The 17684-nt window shown below is 39.0% G+C and overlaps 1 protein-coding gene across 1 annotated transcript in view; it reads right to left on the bottom strand.

Moving 5' to 3' along the window:
- Positions 1-13989: 13989 nt before the first annotated feature.
- UROC1 (urocanate hydratase 1) overlaps positions 13990-17684 on the bottom strand; it is a 45867-nt gene continuing 42172 nt past the window's right edge. Inside the window, exons 15-16 of the mRNA XM_044676092.1 lie at positions 15969-16126; positions 13990-14445 (exon numbers count right to left, since the gene is read on the bottom strand). Of these exons, the coding sequence (XP_044532027.1) occupies positions 14305-14445; positions 15969-16126 (299 nt within the window). The 3' untranslated portion in view covers positions 13990-14304. The remainder of the gene's footprint in view (positions 14446-15968; positions 16127-17684) is intronic.

Below are 17684 nucleotides of genomic sequence, written 5' to 3'. Positions count from 1 at the left end.
CCTTCCTCTTTTCTCTCTCTCTCTCTCTCTCTCTCTCTCTCTCTCTCTCTCTCTCTCTCTCTCTCTCTCTCTCTCTCTCTCTCTCTCTCTTTCTTTCTCCCTCCCTTACCGTCTCTCTTAGAATTCAAACCAAGTATCAGTTCCAAGGCAAAAGAGCAGTGGAGGTTAAGTGACTTGCTCAGGATCACACAGCTAGGAAGTGTCTGAACCTTATTTTCTTGATACTGAGACGACACTGAGAGTCCAAGAGAGATGCCCACTCTGTATTTCTATTGTTGCTTGTGGTAGCAGAGTGGATGCTTAATGCCTGAAACAATACTTAATAAGTTCCTTCTGATTTATCTTCGTTGTATAAGGACATAGAATGTATAAAATATCTTAATTATACACAATTATTAGTGTTATATTCATAATCTGGGAAATGATGGATGCCACCTTGAATGACAGGGAAGGCAGTTGGAAGACACGGAATGTTCCCAGGTGCTGTGAGCCAAGGACAAACATTGGTTGGCCCCACAAGTATAAATATCCCTGACAGCCACTTTGAGGAGGTCTCTCTGGGCTCTAGAGATCTCTGGACAGGAGTCTCTGGACTGGGGAAATATGAGTGGGTGGTGAAGGGAGGCAGGGAGATCTATGAAGAAGAGGGTAGGAATAGATCTGAATATTTCCTGAAAGACTGTGAGAGTTAGTGCATCACCAAACACTGGTAGTGAGAAAGCTGAGAGAATAAGATCATCAACACAGCTACATCAATAGCATTCCCTATTCTCTGGCTTGGCTGTGGCCAGTCTGAGCCAGAGGTACTGGAGAGAATAAAGCTCCAGCTTCCACTTGATCAATAGCCTCTAGTCCAGATTGTCAACTAGTTATAGATAAGATTGATAGGGTCTCTATCCCCATTCCTCGTTCTGTTTACCCTTTCCCTGATTATAGAAAAAGAGAGTTCAACAAGTACCTTCCTGAATGGTCTTTATATCACAACCCTTGGGGAGGGACTCAAGCACAGTCAGATACCAAACGTAATCCAAGGCAAATCAAAGCCCTATATTAATTTATTCAACCTCAGGTAGGACCTGGAAAGGTTATCCATCTATCTAACCTCTCGAGGGTCCTCCCTGGGCAACTGTTAGAGGAAAGGGGAAATTATAACAACTATCAAGGGTGATCGGAGTTGGTGTTCCTCCATCATCTGCAGCTGGGGAGAATACAGATAGATATGTTCACATCACTGTATATCTATATCTCCTTAGGACCCTCCTTTTGTTTGTAACATTAGCAAAACAAAGGAAAAAATTTTTACATAAACTCAACATTTAAAAGGGTTAAATCAAATAAATTAACAACATGTAAAAGTGTTTTTATCCTGTGAGATCTTCCAAGTCTATTTGAAAATGGGTTTGTTCTTTTAACCTCTGAGATTTCATTATTGTTCCTTTTAGAAATTACATATAGTTGTAGTCACTAGGTATGCATGCCTGGACATTAAATTTTACACCATTTTGAACTATTCTTGCTATATTCCCCTGTACACCTCAGTTACTTTTTACAATACCATGATATTCCTTTATATTAACATACTATAATTTATTCAGTAATTCTACAATTTGGGGGGATTTGGGCTATTTCCAAGTTTACCTGTTATAAACAGAATTTCTATGCACATTCTCAAACAAAATGTATCTTTTTCAGGGGCAGCTGGGTAGCTCAGTGGATTAAGAGTCAGGCCTAGAGACAGGCCTAGGTTCAAATCTGGCCTCAGATACTTCCCAGCTGTGTGACCCTGGGCAAGTCACTTGACCCCCATTGCCCACCCTTACCACTCTTCTGCCTGGGAGGCAATACACAGAAGTTAAGGGTTTTAAAAAAATGCAACTTTTCCCCTCTTTACCATTTTTTTCTATGATGTAGTGAATAGTTATACTTTTTAAAACCACCAATTGTGCTTTAATTTTTGTTTTAAATTAGTGCACTTGGTTGGTTTCATTGGGCCTACAGCACCCTCTGCTGTAGATAAATTCTTAGGACAGCTTTACAATCCAAAGTTATTCTGGTGCACTGCTGTATATATAGCAGAGAAATCTTAGTCTCAAAATACTGACTTTTTTAAGACATCTACTTAACCTTTTACTTTTGCTCTCAAAATTTTAAAGGGCAATAAATTCTCAGCTTCCCTCCACAAGCAAAACAAATGAAATAACATCTTTCAGTGTCAACTTCAGAATGTGTCTTGGAAGTACTCAGTACCTCCCTCTATGAATTCTTGTTGTAGTCTGAAATCTAGAGGAATTTTATAGAAGTATTCTAAGAGCCAATTGATGCCAAAGGCAGCCAGCGCCTTTATAGCAAGATGGGGAAAAACAGGGGAGATATATGACAAGGGAATATGCCCAGAAAGCCTCTTGAAGGTGAGAGTAACTTATCTGTATCATCAACTCATTAAATACATCTGTAACTCATCGGAAACTTAAAGTTTTAGAAAACTGACTGGAAAAAAATATTGATAAGTGCAAATTTCCAAGATCGTAGAATGATTATTGCCACCATAGTTTTGGGTCTAACTGCTAAACTCTAGCTAGACATCCACTGACCCATAGTTACTTGTTACTAGGACTTACTAGAGTGAACTTTTATTCTGAAATCCAGAGATTTATGACACAGATACTACAAGAATCAATGAGAGATTATTTTTCAGCTCAAAGTCTTATTTTCCCTTATATTATGGAACTAGAAACAAGGTCTTTTAAGAGAATTCAGCAGATATTCATAGAGCATCCATTACCTTAGAAGGCATTTTCCTAGGTCCTGTGAACCATACAAAATAAAATAAGATCAAGGTCCAGAGCCTGAGACCCCAACATTTCAAAGGGGGAAGATGGGATTCATATGCAAATAGTTTTGCTAAAGAATGCTCTCCATCTCCAGAGAAAGAACTGTTGAAGCTGAAATACAAATCAAAGCATTTGATTTTTCACTTCAGTTTATTTGGGTTTTTGATTTTATATGATTATTCTCTTAAAAATGATCAATATGGAAATATGTTTTGTATGATAATACACTTAAAACCGAGATCGAATTGCTTGCCAGCTCCAGGAGGAGGGAGGGAAGGAAGGGAAGGAGACAATTTGGATCAGAAAACTTCTGTGAAAATTTGTTGTTACATGCAATTGGTTACATGCAAAAACAAAATATCTTTATAATAAAAAAAGGTTTTGCTATAAAGTGTATATGACACTATGATGAGAAGAATTATGAGGAATCAGTGTAAGGGGGACATGATAAAAGTCTTCACTGGGAAGATGGGGGTGGTGATATGGAAGTATGGTTAAGAATTGTACAGGCTAAGATAGGGAGGTGGGAACAAGGGAAGGACATTCCTTAACACTTAAATTTATAACGGAAAGTGACACCTTGTCTTTAGCTATGAGATAGATAATGCAAATATTGCTATCCCCATCTTTTTTAGTAAGTACACATATTATTGTCCCTTTTTTTACCAAGAGAAAATGGAAGCTTAATAAGGTGAAGTGACAATGCTGTTGAAAATTCTTTTCTTCACACGGCTAGTGTCAGATTCAGGATTAGAACCCAGGACATCTGGCTCCAAGTCATTTTAGTCCCTTATCTCTCTCAGGTCTGATTCAAGAGCCACATCATCCATGAAGCCTTTCCTTCCTGTTATCTTCTCTTGTACCCAAGTAGAAATAATCAGGGTTCATCTTTCATTCAGCTCTCTGACTTCTCCAGCCTCAAGTCTCTTGGAATATTTGCTTTGGGTTAATTTGCATTTACTTACCTCACTTTCTCATATCATGTTTATAAGTATGTTTCTGTTTCATACAACACTGGCATGTAAAATGTCTGGAGAGCAGAATTTGTCTTGTATCTTATCTTGGATACTGGACCAAGCTTAATGTTTTTGTATGTTTTATATTGAATTGAATCTCATGGAAATGGATTCCAATTGGAAAAAAAAATGAACCAAGATACAGAGATAAGAAAGTGTGTTTGTTCTGAGACTCTTCAGGGGTGGACATGGGAGGGAATCTGAACCAGAGAGGATGCCTAGTGTGTAGCCTTGACAGCTCCGAACCCTGATCAGAGAAAAAGTTTGGTGAGCCTAGGGATCCGGAATCTAGTAAATCTATCCCTTTCCTCCCCCACCATTCTGCTTCTTCGTGCCAGCTGTTACCACAGGCAGAACAGACCAGAAAGAAGAGGAGATAATTCCTTTTAAGGTGTGACCTGTGGAATGCTGTTGAAAATTCTTTGAGCAAAACCTTTTTCCTGCTGACCTATGGTGGTTCCACCATTGGTGTTTCCCATCCCTCTCCATACCATCCCTACCCACAGTTAAAATGTAATGTAGTACACTGGAAAGAACTCCAGATATAGCATCAAGAGCCCCTTGGGTTTAACACTTCCTAGACTTGGGAGTGAGAAATCAAAACTAATATTGGGGGACCGTTGGAAAGTTACAGATCTCCCAGTGTTCCCGTCTCTAGAATGAGGATGAGAATATCTTCAGTATCTACATCCTACCACTGTAGCAATACATCTTCAGTAATGAGAGAACGAGGCACGAAGGTCCAAGCTTTATCTGTTGGCAAGGCTAGCAGTTACTAATGCTAGAGGTCAATGGTTCCTCAGTCTCCAAAGACCCCCCGATGCAGTTAAAATAGTTTTTTAATACAGTTTAGTGATTACATAAATTCCAGAAACTAAGATTGTGATTAGTCTTTAATTGTACTATCTGACCACGAGTCTTCATCCATCATGACAACTGGGAAGCCCAAAATTGGCCAACATCCTCTTAGAAGAATTAACCCCACTTCATGGCTACCTGAAACCCAAATTAGACCAACATCCTGTGTACCATTCTCCAGAAGATTCCTTATCTACCACTCCCTGTACCAGAGGAATCCAGAAGCAGGAAAACATCTTGTGATCAGGTTAACTCATCCTTCATCCATCTTCCTTATCTCCCTCAGCTGGCATGCTTGTTTGCTCAAGTATTGAGGGTTGGGCATTAGACCTGCACGGTAATACTCTAAGCCCTAAAGCTTGGTTAGGATGATTAACATTGCCTATTGGTTATGAACATAATTCTTGACTATAAATCAATAATCAGTAATCCATAATCAATTTTATATCTCTCAAGGTTATTGCGAGAATCAAAGAAGTACTTATTCATAAGCATGCAAGCATACAAACATACATATACACATATACTTAGGTAGGTACATATAGAATATATGTGTATACACATGGTCCAGGTACACACATGCGTGCTATATGCACACATCCACATAACTAATCAAGGTAGGACCAACATAACAATAGTGTCAAGACATATCTTTATTATCTAAAATAAGTGGAAAGAATGGGGGGAAAGGAAAATACATAAATTTTAAGCTAGAAATCAACAAATCTAATATGTGTCAGGCACTGTGCTTGTTGGGATACTCCCAAAAATGAAACCATTTGGTTTTATGGAGCTGACAATCCATCTGGAGAAATAATATGTACACAAATATATATGTGTATGTGTATATATGTAGATATATACACAAGTCCATTTATATATGTATATACACACATATACAAGTCCATTTGGTGCGGGGAGGCGGTGGGCACTATGAGCTGAGAAGAACCACAGTTTTAGAGCTCAGAGGCACCTTAGAGGTTACTTAGTCCAATCTCCTCATTTTACAAATGAGCAAACTAGGGCATAAAATAATTCAATAATTTGTGTAGGCTCATACAGTGAGTATCTGCAACAGGATTTGATCTCTGATATTCCTTACTCCAGGTCCCTCACACTATCCATTATACCAAGCTGCCCCTGGAATCAGAAAAGGGTTCATGAAGAAGGAAGAGCATGAACTAAGCTTTAAAGATAACAAGGGTTTTCCAAGACACAGAAATGGGGAAGGAATGCCTTGTAGGCATGGGGGAAAGCCAGCACAAAGTCACTGAGATGGAGAATGGAATATCACAAATGAGGAAGGGAGTTAAAGCCAGTTTGACTGGACCGTGGGAGGAGAGCAGGTTATAATCAGACTGAGAAGGCAGGTTGGAACAGGTCGTGAAGGACTGAAATGCCAAAACTTATCTTTACTTCTAGCAACAATAGGGAATAATGTCAGATTTAGCTTTAAAGAAAATCTCTTTGGCCACTAGATGGATGGACTAGAGGAAGGAGAGTCTCATAGCAGCGTAACCAATTAAGAGGCTGTGACAATAGACTAGGTGAAGGTCATCAGGGTTTGAACTATTGTGGCAGCCGTGCGAGTAGAGAAAGGGGGTCAAATGCAAGAAATGTTTGGCAATTTAAAGGATATGGTTTAGCAGCTAAATGAACATGCAGGGTAAGACAGAGCAGAATCAAGAATAGTGTCATAGTTGTCAACCTGAGAGCATTGAAGGATGGTGATGCCTTTAACAGAAAGGGGGAAGTCCAGATGAGAAGTAGGTTTAGATAATAAAACCGATAAGTTCCATTTTAGATATGTTGAGTTTGAGGTATCTATGGAGCATACAATTTGAAATATTTAGTATTCAAATCATCCAATTGGAAATATTCAATATTACTAGTTGGTGATGTGGGACTGGGGCTTAGCAGAGGGGTTAGGGCTAAATATATAGACTGTAATTTATTTGCAGGTCAAATAGGTTGACTTTGGATAGGGCAGCAGGTCTGGCATCAGGAATATCTGTGTTCAAATCCAGACACTTACTAGCTAGGCAAATCATTTAAACTGTTTGCTCATTTTCCTCATCTGTAAAATGAAGGAAAAAGAAATGGCAAACCACTCTAGTATCTTTGCTAAGAAAACCCCAAATGGGGTCATAAAGAGTCAGATAGGACTGAAACTACTGAAGAACAACAAAAGTTATCTGCATAGAGATGATAATTAAAGTGATGGAAACTGATGAGGTCACCAAGTGAAAGAGTATAAAATGAGAAGAGAAAAGGACCCAGGACAGAGCCTTGGTTTATACCCACAACTGGGGGCAGGATATGAATGATGAATACAAAGAAGATGTGAGGAATGATCAGACAGGTAGGAAACATGTAAGACAGCAATGAAAATCCAGAGAAGAGAGAATGGTCCAGAGGGAGATGGTAGTCCATGATGGCACCTGCAGACAGGTCAAGAAGGTTGAGAACTGAGAAAAGGTCATCAGATACAGCAATTAGGAGAGCATTTATTGATTACTTTAGAGAGAGCACTTTCAGCTGAATGATGAAGTTAGAAAACAGATTGAATAGCTATGTTTACCAAAGTAGATCCAACCATCCTGGCAAAGTGTTGATAGCACGAGGGGTTCTGGTCATTAGGAAGATAGCATATGGGCATGCATTGAAGGAGAATACAGGAGAAGAATTAACATGTTATTTGATATTTTTGTAAGGGCATGTAATTTCTAAAACCCTAGACCCTGCTAAGCAACTTTCTCTCTTACTTCTTACCCTCACTCTCCTGCCCAAGCTAGTCTGGAGTAGGAAAATGGGGTTCCCTTGTAGGTCTCCATGGCTGGGCAGAGAACACAGGTTAAGCGATGAGAAGCAATGTGGCATATTGCAAAGAGAAATGGATTTTGAGTCAAATAAACTATGTTTGAATCTTAACTCTATTCTTCATTACCTCTGACCTTGAGCAAGTTTCTATGTCTTGATTTTCTGATCTGTAAAACAAAGGGGTTAAAGTGGATGATCACTAAGTCTTTCTTCATCTCCTAATCATTTATCTCAGGATACCACATGATAACTTCTCAGGACAAGGATGGATGGAGATTCTTTTACCTCCAGGCTCTTCAATTTATTTCTCCATACTGAAGCCAGATGAACTTTTCTAAAATATACTGTCTTAAAATGTAAATGGCATCATTTCCCTTCCCTCTCCTTTCTCCCAAATAAAAGAAATTTCAAAAGTTCTAACCATTTAATAATGCCTCAATCTACCTTTCTTAACTTATTTCCAACTTTTGGATGTTACATGATCTCCATGGTTAGAGGAAGTCTCCACATTTGCAGGGTCACAGACCCATTAAAGTAGCAAAATGTCCCTGCGTGGATCATTCCTTTCCACAAGCCTTTTCTGCTCAAATTACCCCACTTATGGCTTCGTACTTTTCTTGCTTTGAAACCTCACTTCATTTAAGTCTTCATACCTTAATGAGGTCAGAATATATTTCAATCAGCTGATCATGGGCTTTAGACAAAGTGGGAAAAGCCTTTTGAATAGATGTCGTACAAGAATTGTGTTCAAATGGTCTGAGGAAACTTTGTCATGCTTCCAAGGGCCTATAAATCATCAAGATAGAAAACCAGAGCCACAAAATTAAAAATTAAAATTAAAATAAGGAATAATAATGATAACAATAGTACTTATATAGCACTTTTAGGTTTGCAAAGCACTTTGCAAATATCTAATTTTATCCTCACAACATCCCTGGGAGATTGATGCTATTACCTTCATTTTATAGCTGAGAAAACCAAAATATACATAAGTTAAGTGACTTTTCCAGGGGCACATATCTAGTTAAATATTAGAGGTCAAAATGAACTCTGGTCTTCTCGATTCCAAGTCTGGCATTATTCACTGTGCCATCTAACTGCTTGTAGGTATGGCAATCTAGTAAAAATCTCCAAGGAGGTAAGCAAGAGAGAAGTCTCAGCTTCACCTAGAATCTCCTCTACATCCCTCCCCTTTGACCAGAGAAGATCTGATGAGTCCTATCTTCACATTGGTATTCTAGTGGCATCCCTGGAAAAGCTATGGCAGTGCCTATATTGAGAGCCAAGAATAGGCTGGCTGTGAATTCAGGGTTCCACAAGAAGTCAAGCAAAAAAAAAGTATACTATGCTTAAGGGAAACTTCTTTTTATTGTTGTTCATTTATTTAATTAATTAATTTAGAATGTTTTTCCATGGTTACATGATTCATGTTCTTTCCCTCCCCTCCTCCTCCCACCCCACTCCTGTAGCCAACGAGCAATTCCATTGGGTTTTACATGCATTGTTGATCAAAACCTATTTCCACATTATTAATATTTGCAATAGGGTAATTGTTTAGAGCAGTGGTTCCCAAACTTTTTTTGCCTACCGCCCCCTTTCCAGAAAAAATATTACTTAGCCCCCTGGAAATTAATTTTTAAAAAATTTTAATAACAATAGGAAAGATAAATGTACCTGTGGCCATCACTACCTCCCTGGATTGCTGCAGCACCCACCAGGGGGTGGTAGCGCCCACTTTGGGAATCACTGGTTTAGAGTCTACATCCCCAATCATATCTCCATTGAATCATGTGATCAAGCAGTTGTTTTTCTTCTGTTTCTACTCCCACGGTTCTTTCTCTGAATGTGGACGTTCTTTTTCATAGGTCCCTCAGAATTGTCCTAGATCATTGAATTGCTGCTAGTACAGAAGTCCATTACATTTGATTGTGCCACAGTGTATCCGTCTCTGTGTATAAGATTCTCCTGGTTCTGTTCCTTTCACTCTGCATCAGTTCCTGGAGATTGTTCCACTTCACATGGAATTCCTCCAGTTCATTATTCCTTTTAGCTCAAAAGTATTCCATCACTAAAAGATACCACAATTTATTCGGCCATTCCCCAATCAAAGGACATTCTCTCATTTTCCAATTTTTTTTTAAGCAATTTTTTTTTAAACCCTTGTACTTCGGTGTATTGTCTCATAGGTGGAAGAGTGGTAAGGGTGGGCAATGGGGGTCAAGTGACTTGCCCAAGGTCACACAGCTGGGAAGTGGCTGAGGCCGGGTTTGAACCTAGGACCTCCTGTCTCTAGGCCTGACTCTCACTCCACTGAGCTACCCAGCTGCCCCCTCATTTTCCAATTTTTTTGCAACCACAAAGAGCATGGCTATAAATATTTTTGTACAAGTCTTTTCCCTTATTATCTCTTTGGGGTATAAACCAAGCAGTGCCATGGCTGGATCAAAAGGCAGATAGTCTTTTAGCACCCTTTGGGCATAGTTCCAAATTGCCATCCAGAATGGTTGGATCAATTCACAACTGCACCAGCAATGCATTAATGTCCCAATTTTGCCACATCCCCTTCAACATTCATTACCTTCCTTTGCTGTCATGTTAGCCAATCTGCAAGGTGTGAGGTGGTACCTCAGAGCTGTTTTGATTTGCATTTCTCTAATTATTAAAGATTTAGAACACTTTTTCATGTGCTTATTGATTGTTTTGATTTCTTTATCTGAAAATCACCTATTCATGTCCCTTGCCCATTTATCAATTGGGGAATGGCTTGATTTCTTGTACTATTGATTTAGCTCCTTATATATTTGAGTAATTAGACCTTTGTCAGAGGTTTTTGTTATAAAGATTTTTTCCTTAATTTGTTGGTTCCTTAAGGGGAATGTCAGGTGCACTCAACCAATGGGAGAAAAGGACTTCTAGCAGCCATGAGCTGTGTCCCCCCTTTGTCACTTATGTTCTCAAAGTTGGAGTCCGCTTTCACTTGGAGCCTGTATGTACTTGTAGGAGAATGGGCCACAGGTTTGGGGGAGATATTTTGTACCAACTGTTCTTAATATATCACTTCAGTAAGTTTCCCTTCTAAAAGCTATGTAAAGATGGCTGAATAAAATGATTTTAGACAGATAATCTCGAGAGAAAGCACACCATTGGGAGGTCAAGCTAATGGCAAAAGAGTAATACTGCCTACTCAGAGGTATCCCTAAAACTACAAGGGGAATACAGAGCCTTGTTCAAGGACTCAGGACTAACCTGTGAGAGTAAGAGTTGAGTTATGAATTTTAGAGCTAGAGATAAAACAATTCATTGTCTTGTTTTAAAGCCAGAAAAAGCTGTCTAGCTTCCTCTGTTTGACTCTCTCCACATACCTTACCTCTCTCAAACCTATTCCTTACTCTTTTATTTAAACCCTTACCTTCTGCATTAGAATCAATGCTAAGTGTCTGTTCTAAGGCTGAAGAGCAGTAGGGGCTAGGCAATTGGGGTTAAGTGACTTGTCCAGGGTCACATAGGCCCTTCCATTTCCAGGTCTGGCTCACTATCCATTGAGCCACCTAGTTGTACTCGCACTCCCATTCCTTACTCTTTTCAAGACCACCATTTCCCTCCACTCCTTAGTACTTTTTCAAATCAATTCCACATTTTTCTGGAATCTTTTACCTTCATTGTCCTTAGCCCTAATCCTGGATTACTCCCACCCTCTGCCTTCTCTGCTCTTATTCATTTCCTTTTGATGGGGCTGAAGGAAGTTTATAGCCCCTCTCACTGGGTACATTATAAATTCATGTTATCCAACTTCAAATAGGCTCTCACTACATCAAGCTATTCCTTTCATCACTCCCTACTTGATTCTGTATCTCGCACCCCAGGGTAGCTATTTCAAAGCTTCTTTTCTCTCCTTAAGTCTCCCAAGTTGACCTTACCCACATCCTGCTTAATTGTGGATCCTACCCCTTATTTTACTGAGAAAATTAAGACCATTACACATGGTCTCTCTCTTTTCCACTTTGCATCTCAAAAACCCCTTGGCATCATTCCCTACACTCTCCTTTTTTTTCTTTTAGTCGCTCACAATGAGGTGGCTCTTCTCTTTAAAGAAGCCAATCTCTATGTACATTTTATCCCATCCCCTCACATATTCTCCAGAAAATTGCATCCTAAGTCATCCCCTTCCCTCTAATCCTCAACCTCTCCCAATCTTCTCATTCCTTCACTACTGTCTTCCAGTAAGCCCCATCCAGTCTCCCCATCCTTAAAAAAAACACTTTACTAAACCCTACTATCCCCTCAAGCTTTCCTCTCTTTCTTAGCTAAACTCCTAGAAAAAGCTGTCTATACTTGCTCCCTCTAATTGCTTTCTAGGTAACTCGCTTCCTTTCCCTCCTCCCATTAGAAAGTTCATCATTTGACAAAAAGATATATGCACATATGAAGCTATGTCTTGCTTGTTCCTATTTCTACAGAGATGGATTTACACGTCATTCTGTTAGGGTACTTTACTTCCATTCTTCAAACAATATTTCTGTTGCTGTAATGATGTTTTCTTGGTTCTGCCCACTTCACTCCTCATAACTTTATGTAGGGTTTTCCATATTTAAAACAATTAACCTGTTCTTCATTTCTTGTGGCACAGTAGTATTCCATCATAATCATGTGCTGTAACTTGTTTAGCTATTCCCCAATTGATGGGCATTCCTTAGATTTCCAGTTCTTTACCACCACAAAAAGAGCTGCTACAAATATTTTAAGAACTAGAGGTGTTTTTTTTTTCCTTTTACCCTGATCACCTTAGGAAATAAACTTGATAGTAGTATTTCTGGGTGAAAAAGTATACAGTTTTATAACTCTTTGGAATAATTCCAGATTGGTCTCCAAAATGGATCAGATCACAGTTCCACCAACAAGGTATTAGTGTCCCCATTTTTTCCATGTTCCCTTCCAAAACTGTCATTTTTCATTTCTTCACCTCTTTTACCTAGCTCCCAACTTCATTATTCAATTAAAAACTACTCTACCTAATGTCACCAACAACATCTTCTGGTCTTTTCTGTCTTCATCCTTCATGACCTATCTGTTGCATTTGTTAAATATCTTCTCATCCTGGATATTTTCTCCTCTCTGGGTTTTCATGACACTCCTCTATTCTTTCATTCTTTGTATTTATATTCCTAGAGCCTAGCACAGTATTGGGCACAAAGTATCTTCTTAATAAATGAAATGATTGATTGACCTTAAAGCCTTTAATAATAATGGATAGAAAGACCATGTCTTCTCTTGGTACCTTGGAAATGTAAAAACAATGGAGACAGATGGCCATGCCAACCTTTTTGCTGCTTTTCAAGGTTCATTATAATCTGATCTCATACTATCTTACCAACTTTAACTTTCATTGTTCCCTGACACATACTGTTATATTGGTTAAACAGTTATGTTAGTGGGAAACTGTATATATGCCAGTGGTCTGAAGCAAGCAGGACTCACCCACCCCCACTGACAAGCTTGAGAGGAAGGGAGCGGTATCTTGCTGAGTTCTCCTTCACTTTCCCCCCCTCACACTAGGCAGTTTGGAAATCAGTTACAAAATGAGGTTGATCTGTTATCTTTTGGGGTCAGTCAGGAAACTAGGAAGGACAAAATCTCCTAAAAATGTTAACTTTCTCTAAACTATTTCCCCACAGGTTTGAGTAGGAGAAATTAGTAAAAGCTTGATGTCTTGAAGCTTTCAGGCACAGAGGAAAGCATTTGCTTTTGGGGCTACACGGCAGGAGGAAGTCAGCCTGAGGAGTTGTATTACCCTGAATATAGCCAGACACAGCTCCCAAATGATGAAATGTTTAATGTTATGTGGGGAAGGGAAGGAAGGGTGTTTTAACAAGGATAGAAAAGGTCTGGGAAGCCCTAAACTGTTATGTCCAAGCAGCCTCTCCCCCCAGAGGGGAAAGGTATCTTGGTTTGCTAATTAGCTCTCTAACTTTTATAGATGAACTTCTCCTATGATCTAAATAACTAACTAGATGTAACTATGATGTTGATTGAAGGTCTAGTCAAGTTAAAGCAGGTTGGCAGCAGAGAACTAAAATGGCTTGGTTAAGATTCAAGCCTAAAGCCCTCTAGAGCAACTAAGATCTGGGAACAGCAAACAGAGTGACCTGCACTTCCAAACCCCAGGAAACAACTGCCCTTAACTGCCTGAAACTTCCCCCTCACCCAGAGTTTTCAGGCCCCCCTGGAATTCTGAGCTGTGGCTTGACCCCCTCTCTTGCAACTGGAATTCCACTCTCCCATATCAATGTCACAATACCCTCTGCTTCAGCAAGGCTCTCTTCCCTCTTCTTTATCCCCAAATAATCTCTGATCTTTTATGCTTGTTTAGATATTTGTTTCTCAAGGAAAATTCTTCCATTAGACCCCTACATAGACATTTTCACCATAGCCATCACCAGAAAGCAACAAAGATTTTCAGTCCTTCACCAGTTTCATAAGTCTTTATTACCCCTACCAATGAAACAATATATAATGGGAAAAGCACTAGACTGGAAGCCAGAAAACATGAGTTCTGGTCCTGGTTCTGGCTGGCACATGGTTGATACTTAATGAATGCTTGTGGGCCAAATCTTCAGCTATATCAGCCTCAGTTTCCCCCTCTGAGAAATGTGGGTAATGAGACTTAACCAAGATGATTGATAGGAAGGCACTTTTGAAATTATAAAGAACCCAAAAAACATAAATGATGATAATAATTATTAAAGAAATACAGCAAAAAGGCCAAATTCTTTCCTTGTTGCCTAGCATCGAAGAGCTTTTTCCAAAATGCTTTCATCCAGTACATCATAAGGAAGGGTGACGTTCAGTTTTGGATTTTCCTCCATTGTCTGGCAGATGATTTCATACGCTTTCTTATTTCCTGACCAGCAACGCCGGGCCACCTGTCAATCAGGGTTTTAAAATGAAGTAGATGGTGACTTCAACATAAAAAACAAAAGAGTCCCCAAACTCCTACACCTAAATATATTTCAAGTATAGAGTCAAAGACTTGTAACACTAAATTTCTTTGAATGGGCACCAGTTAAAAAGTTTTCAAATATATGAAGTCATTCCTAGAGTATTGGGATTATGGTTGTAGACCTTGGACCCTGAAGCATACCACATTCTCGGCTGCTGAGCAGTAACAGGGAGGAAGATGTAAGATATTGGAGTGGGACTAATCCCCCCCCCCACACACACACACACATGGGTCTTTTTAAAAATATGAAGCTCATGGACATGTAATCAAATAATTGTTCTCAATCCTGGAGATTGCCCTCCCTTATTAGATACTGGTCCTTTGAGTTACATTACATTTTTATGAGTTTATCTCTTCTTCAGGAAGCCCCTTGAATTTTATGAATTTCACCTGGGATATGATTCATCCCTGGTCCTCTGAATCTTTTCCCAGAGGCAAATTTCCATAGACTTGGTACATGTTAATGACCATGGAAAGGAAGCATCTGGTTGCACATATAAATTTTTCTATTGGACCTGACCTATTGATTTCAAACCCCTCTACTTAAGTAATTAAGTAAAGTGACATCTATATTTTTAGAACTCCCATATGGCAATTAGCACAGTTTCAAGCACACAGTAAGCACTCAGTACACTCACTGAATGAATACATAAACATTTCTCTGATTCTAATAAAATGAGAAGCTAATGAAAAGAAAAAGAGAATTTTTCAAATGTGGAACTTAAAAACAAGATATGACCTGGCTGCCTGTCAACTTTATCTGAAAAATATGATCTATCTGTAAACATAGAAGAAAAGGTCTAAAGCTGGTAAGAACAAGACCAGAAGATTATGTTTCTTAAAGTTTCTTAGCAGATTTGTGGTAGAAGGAAAGGCAGGGTAAGGTCAGGTTGTGGAGAACAGTAAATATTGAATTAAAGAATATGGACTTGATTAGCCAATGGAATGCCCTAGGAGTTTTGGAATAGGGAAAGCAATGTGGTAAAATTTGTGTTTTAATAGGGGCAGCTGGGTAGCTCAATGGATTGAGAGCCAGGCCTAGAGATGGGAGGTCCTAGGTTCAAATCTGGCCTCAGACACTTCCCAGCTGTGTGACCCTGGGCAAGTCACTTGACCTCCATTGCCTACCCTTGCCAATCTTCTGCCTTGGAACCAATACACAGTATTGACTCTAAGACAGAAGGTAAGGGTTTTAAAAAAATTGTGTTTAGGAAGATTAATTTGGAGGCAGTGTGAAGGATAGACTGAGAGAGGTAGAGATTTGGATGGCCCATTGCCCAAGCTATAAGAAAGGAAGAAATGAGGACAAGAGCAAGAGACGTTTTGAAGAAGGAACTTAAAGAACATAGTGATTGTTTAGGGGAATGGAAAGGGAGGAGTCAAAATTTGGAGAACTTAGAAGAGATAATAAGGCCCTTGACAGACTTAGGGGAACAATCTGCTTACTCCATTGGATACATCCCAACTCAGCATCATTCTAGCTCTCCGTTCAGCTTCTTCAGTTCCATCCAACACCAGGCCAAATCCTCCATTTATTACTTCACCCCTGAAAAAAAGTAAATGCTTTTTATGAAATTCACGTATTCTGTGTTTTCTGAATATACCTTTTATTTTCCTGTGACATCATTCTCAAATGTATTCTATTTTCTATTCATCTATTTGAACTCTAGCCATCCTTCAAGAAAAAATACTACCAGAACAAATATCACCTCCTCCACAAAGGTGGTTAGAAAGGTCCACCTTTCAAATAGAAATGATCTCATCCCTCCTCTGAATTTCTCCAGTACTGGTTCATGGGATATCCCAGGGGGAGCAATGAATATGATATCAGAAGACCTAGGTACAAATTTCAATTTCGATGCTTACTTTTCTAAGTAATTCTGGGTGAGTCCCATAACCAACTGTGAAGACAGAATTAACTCTCCCCTTATCTATTTTTAGCTAATCAAATCAAGAATTTAAAGTACTCCACTTACCATTAAGTATGAGAGTTCACAATCTGGCCTCAGAGATTTACTAACTGTGTGACCCTGGGAAAGGCATTTAATCCTGTTTGCCTCCATTTCCTCATCTGTAAAATGAGCTAGAGAAGGAAATGGCAAACTACTCCAAGATCTTGCTGAGAAAACTGCAAACGGGGTCATGAAGGGTTGGATATGACTGAAAGGACACAACAACATCATGCACACATACCTATTATGCCTTTCTCTGTACAGAACTATTTTCAGGAAATGGTTCAGTTAACTAATTTAGACTGAAGTGATAAAGGGTAATGGTTCTTCCCAAGAGCATTTAAAGGAATGATCCTTTAATAGTTGAATTTCACCTATTTGGAGCTGTTGGAGCAGGATATTTGAGGGGAAAAAAAAGAGACTTGTGATGATAAAAGAACTGATAGAAATCTGAATCCAGATAGAAGCATTCCGCTTTTCACTTTATTTCCTTCATGTGTTTTTTCTAAAATGTACTGTGTCTTCTTTTACAACATGACTAATATGACTATTGCTTGATGTGATAGAGGGATTCTGTATTTCTTTATTTTCCATGTAGAGGGGGTAAGGAGGAAGAGGGAAAAAAATGCATGTTTGATAGTTGAGAAAAAAAAATTTTTTTTAAGATAGCCCAAGCCCAAGAAGAGGATGTGAATCATGCCCTTATCTGGATCTAGCTACATTCGGTGGGCTAGATGAATCTGTACTCACTCATCAATTTAGCCTTCTCAGAAGAGTTACCAGTTGGAGTAGATTAAGTCTCTTGGAGACCTAAAGCACACTGACTATTGGTCTGGTGGTCCAGAGAGGGAGAAGCAAAATAACACATCCTAGTTTATTATTTTCATTTGTAAACATGTCTTGTTTCCCCTGTTCATTAACTCTGTGGTTTCTCATTTTTGCCTTCACAGCCTTAATATCAACATAGTAGGCATCACATGCCCTGCCCTCTTCTACTCCCCAGAACTTATAAAAACACTTATTAACACACCTAGGAAAGCATACTGTTTAATAGGTCCAAAAAAGTCAAAGTATCCCCATTTAATATTTGAGAAACCTTGCCTACAAATAAATAAACAAATAGACAAACAAATAAATGAATAAATCTCTCTCTCTCTCTCTCTCTCTCTATATATATATATATATATATATATATATATATATATATATA

This window comes from Gracilinanus agilis, chromosome 1, assembly GCF_016433145.1.
Source record: "Gracilinanus agilis isolate LMUSP501 chromosome 1, AgileGrace, whole genome shotgun sequence".
NCBI lineage: Eukaryota > Metazoa > Chordata > Mammalia > Didelphimorphia > Didelphidae > Gracilinanus > Gracilinanus agilis.
Note: the sequence above shows the minus strand (reverse complement) of the source record. Positions and strands in the feature narration are given on the sequence as shown.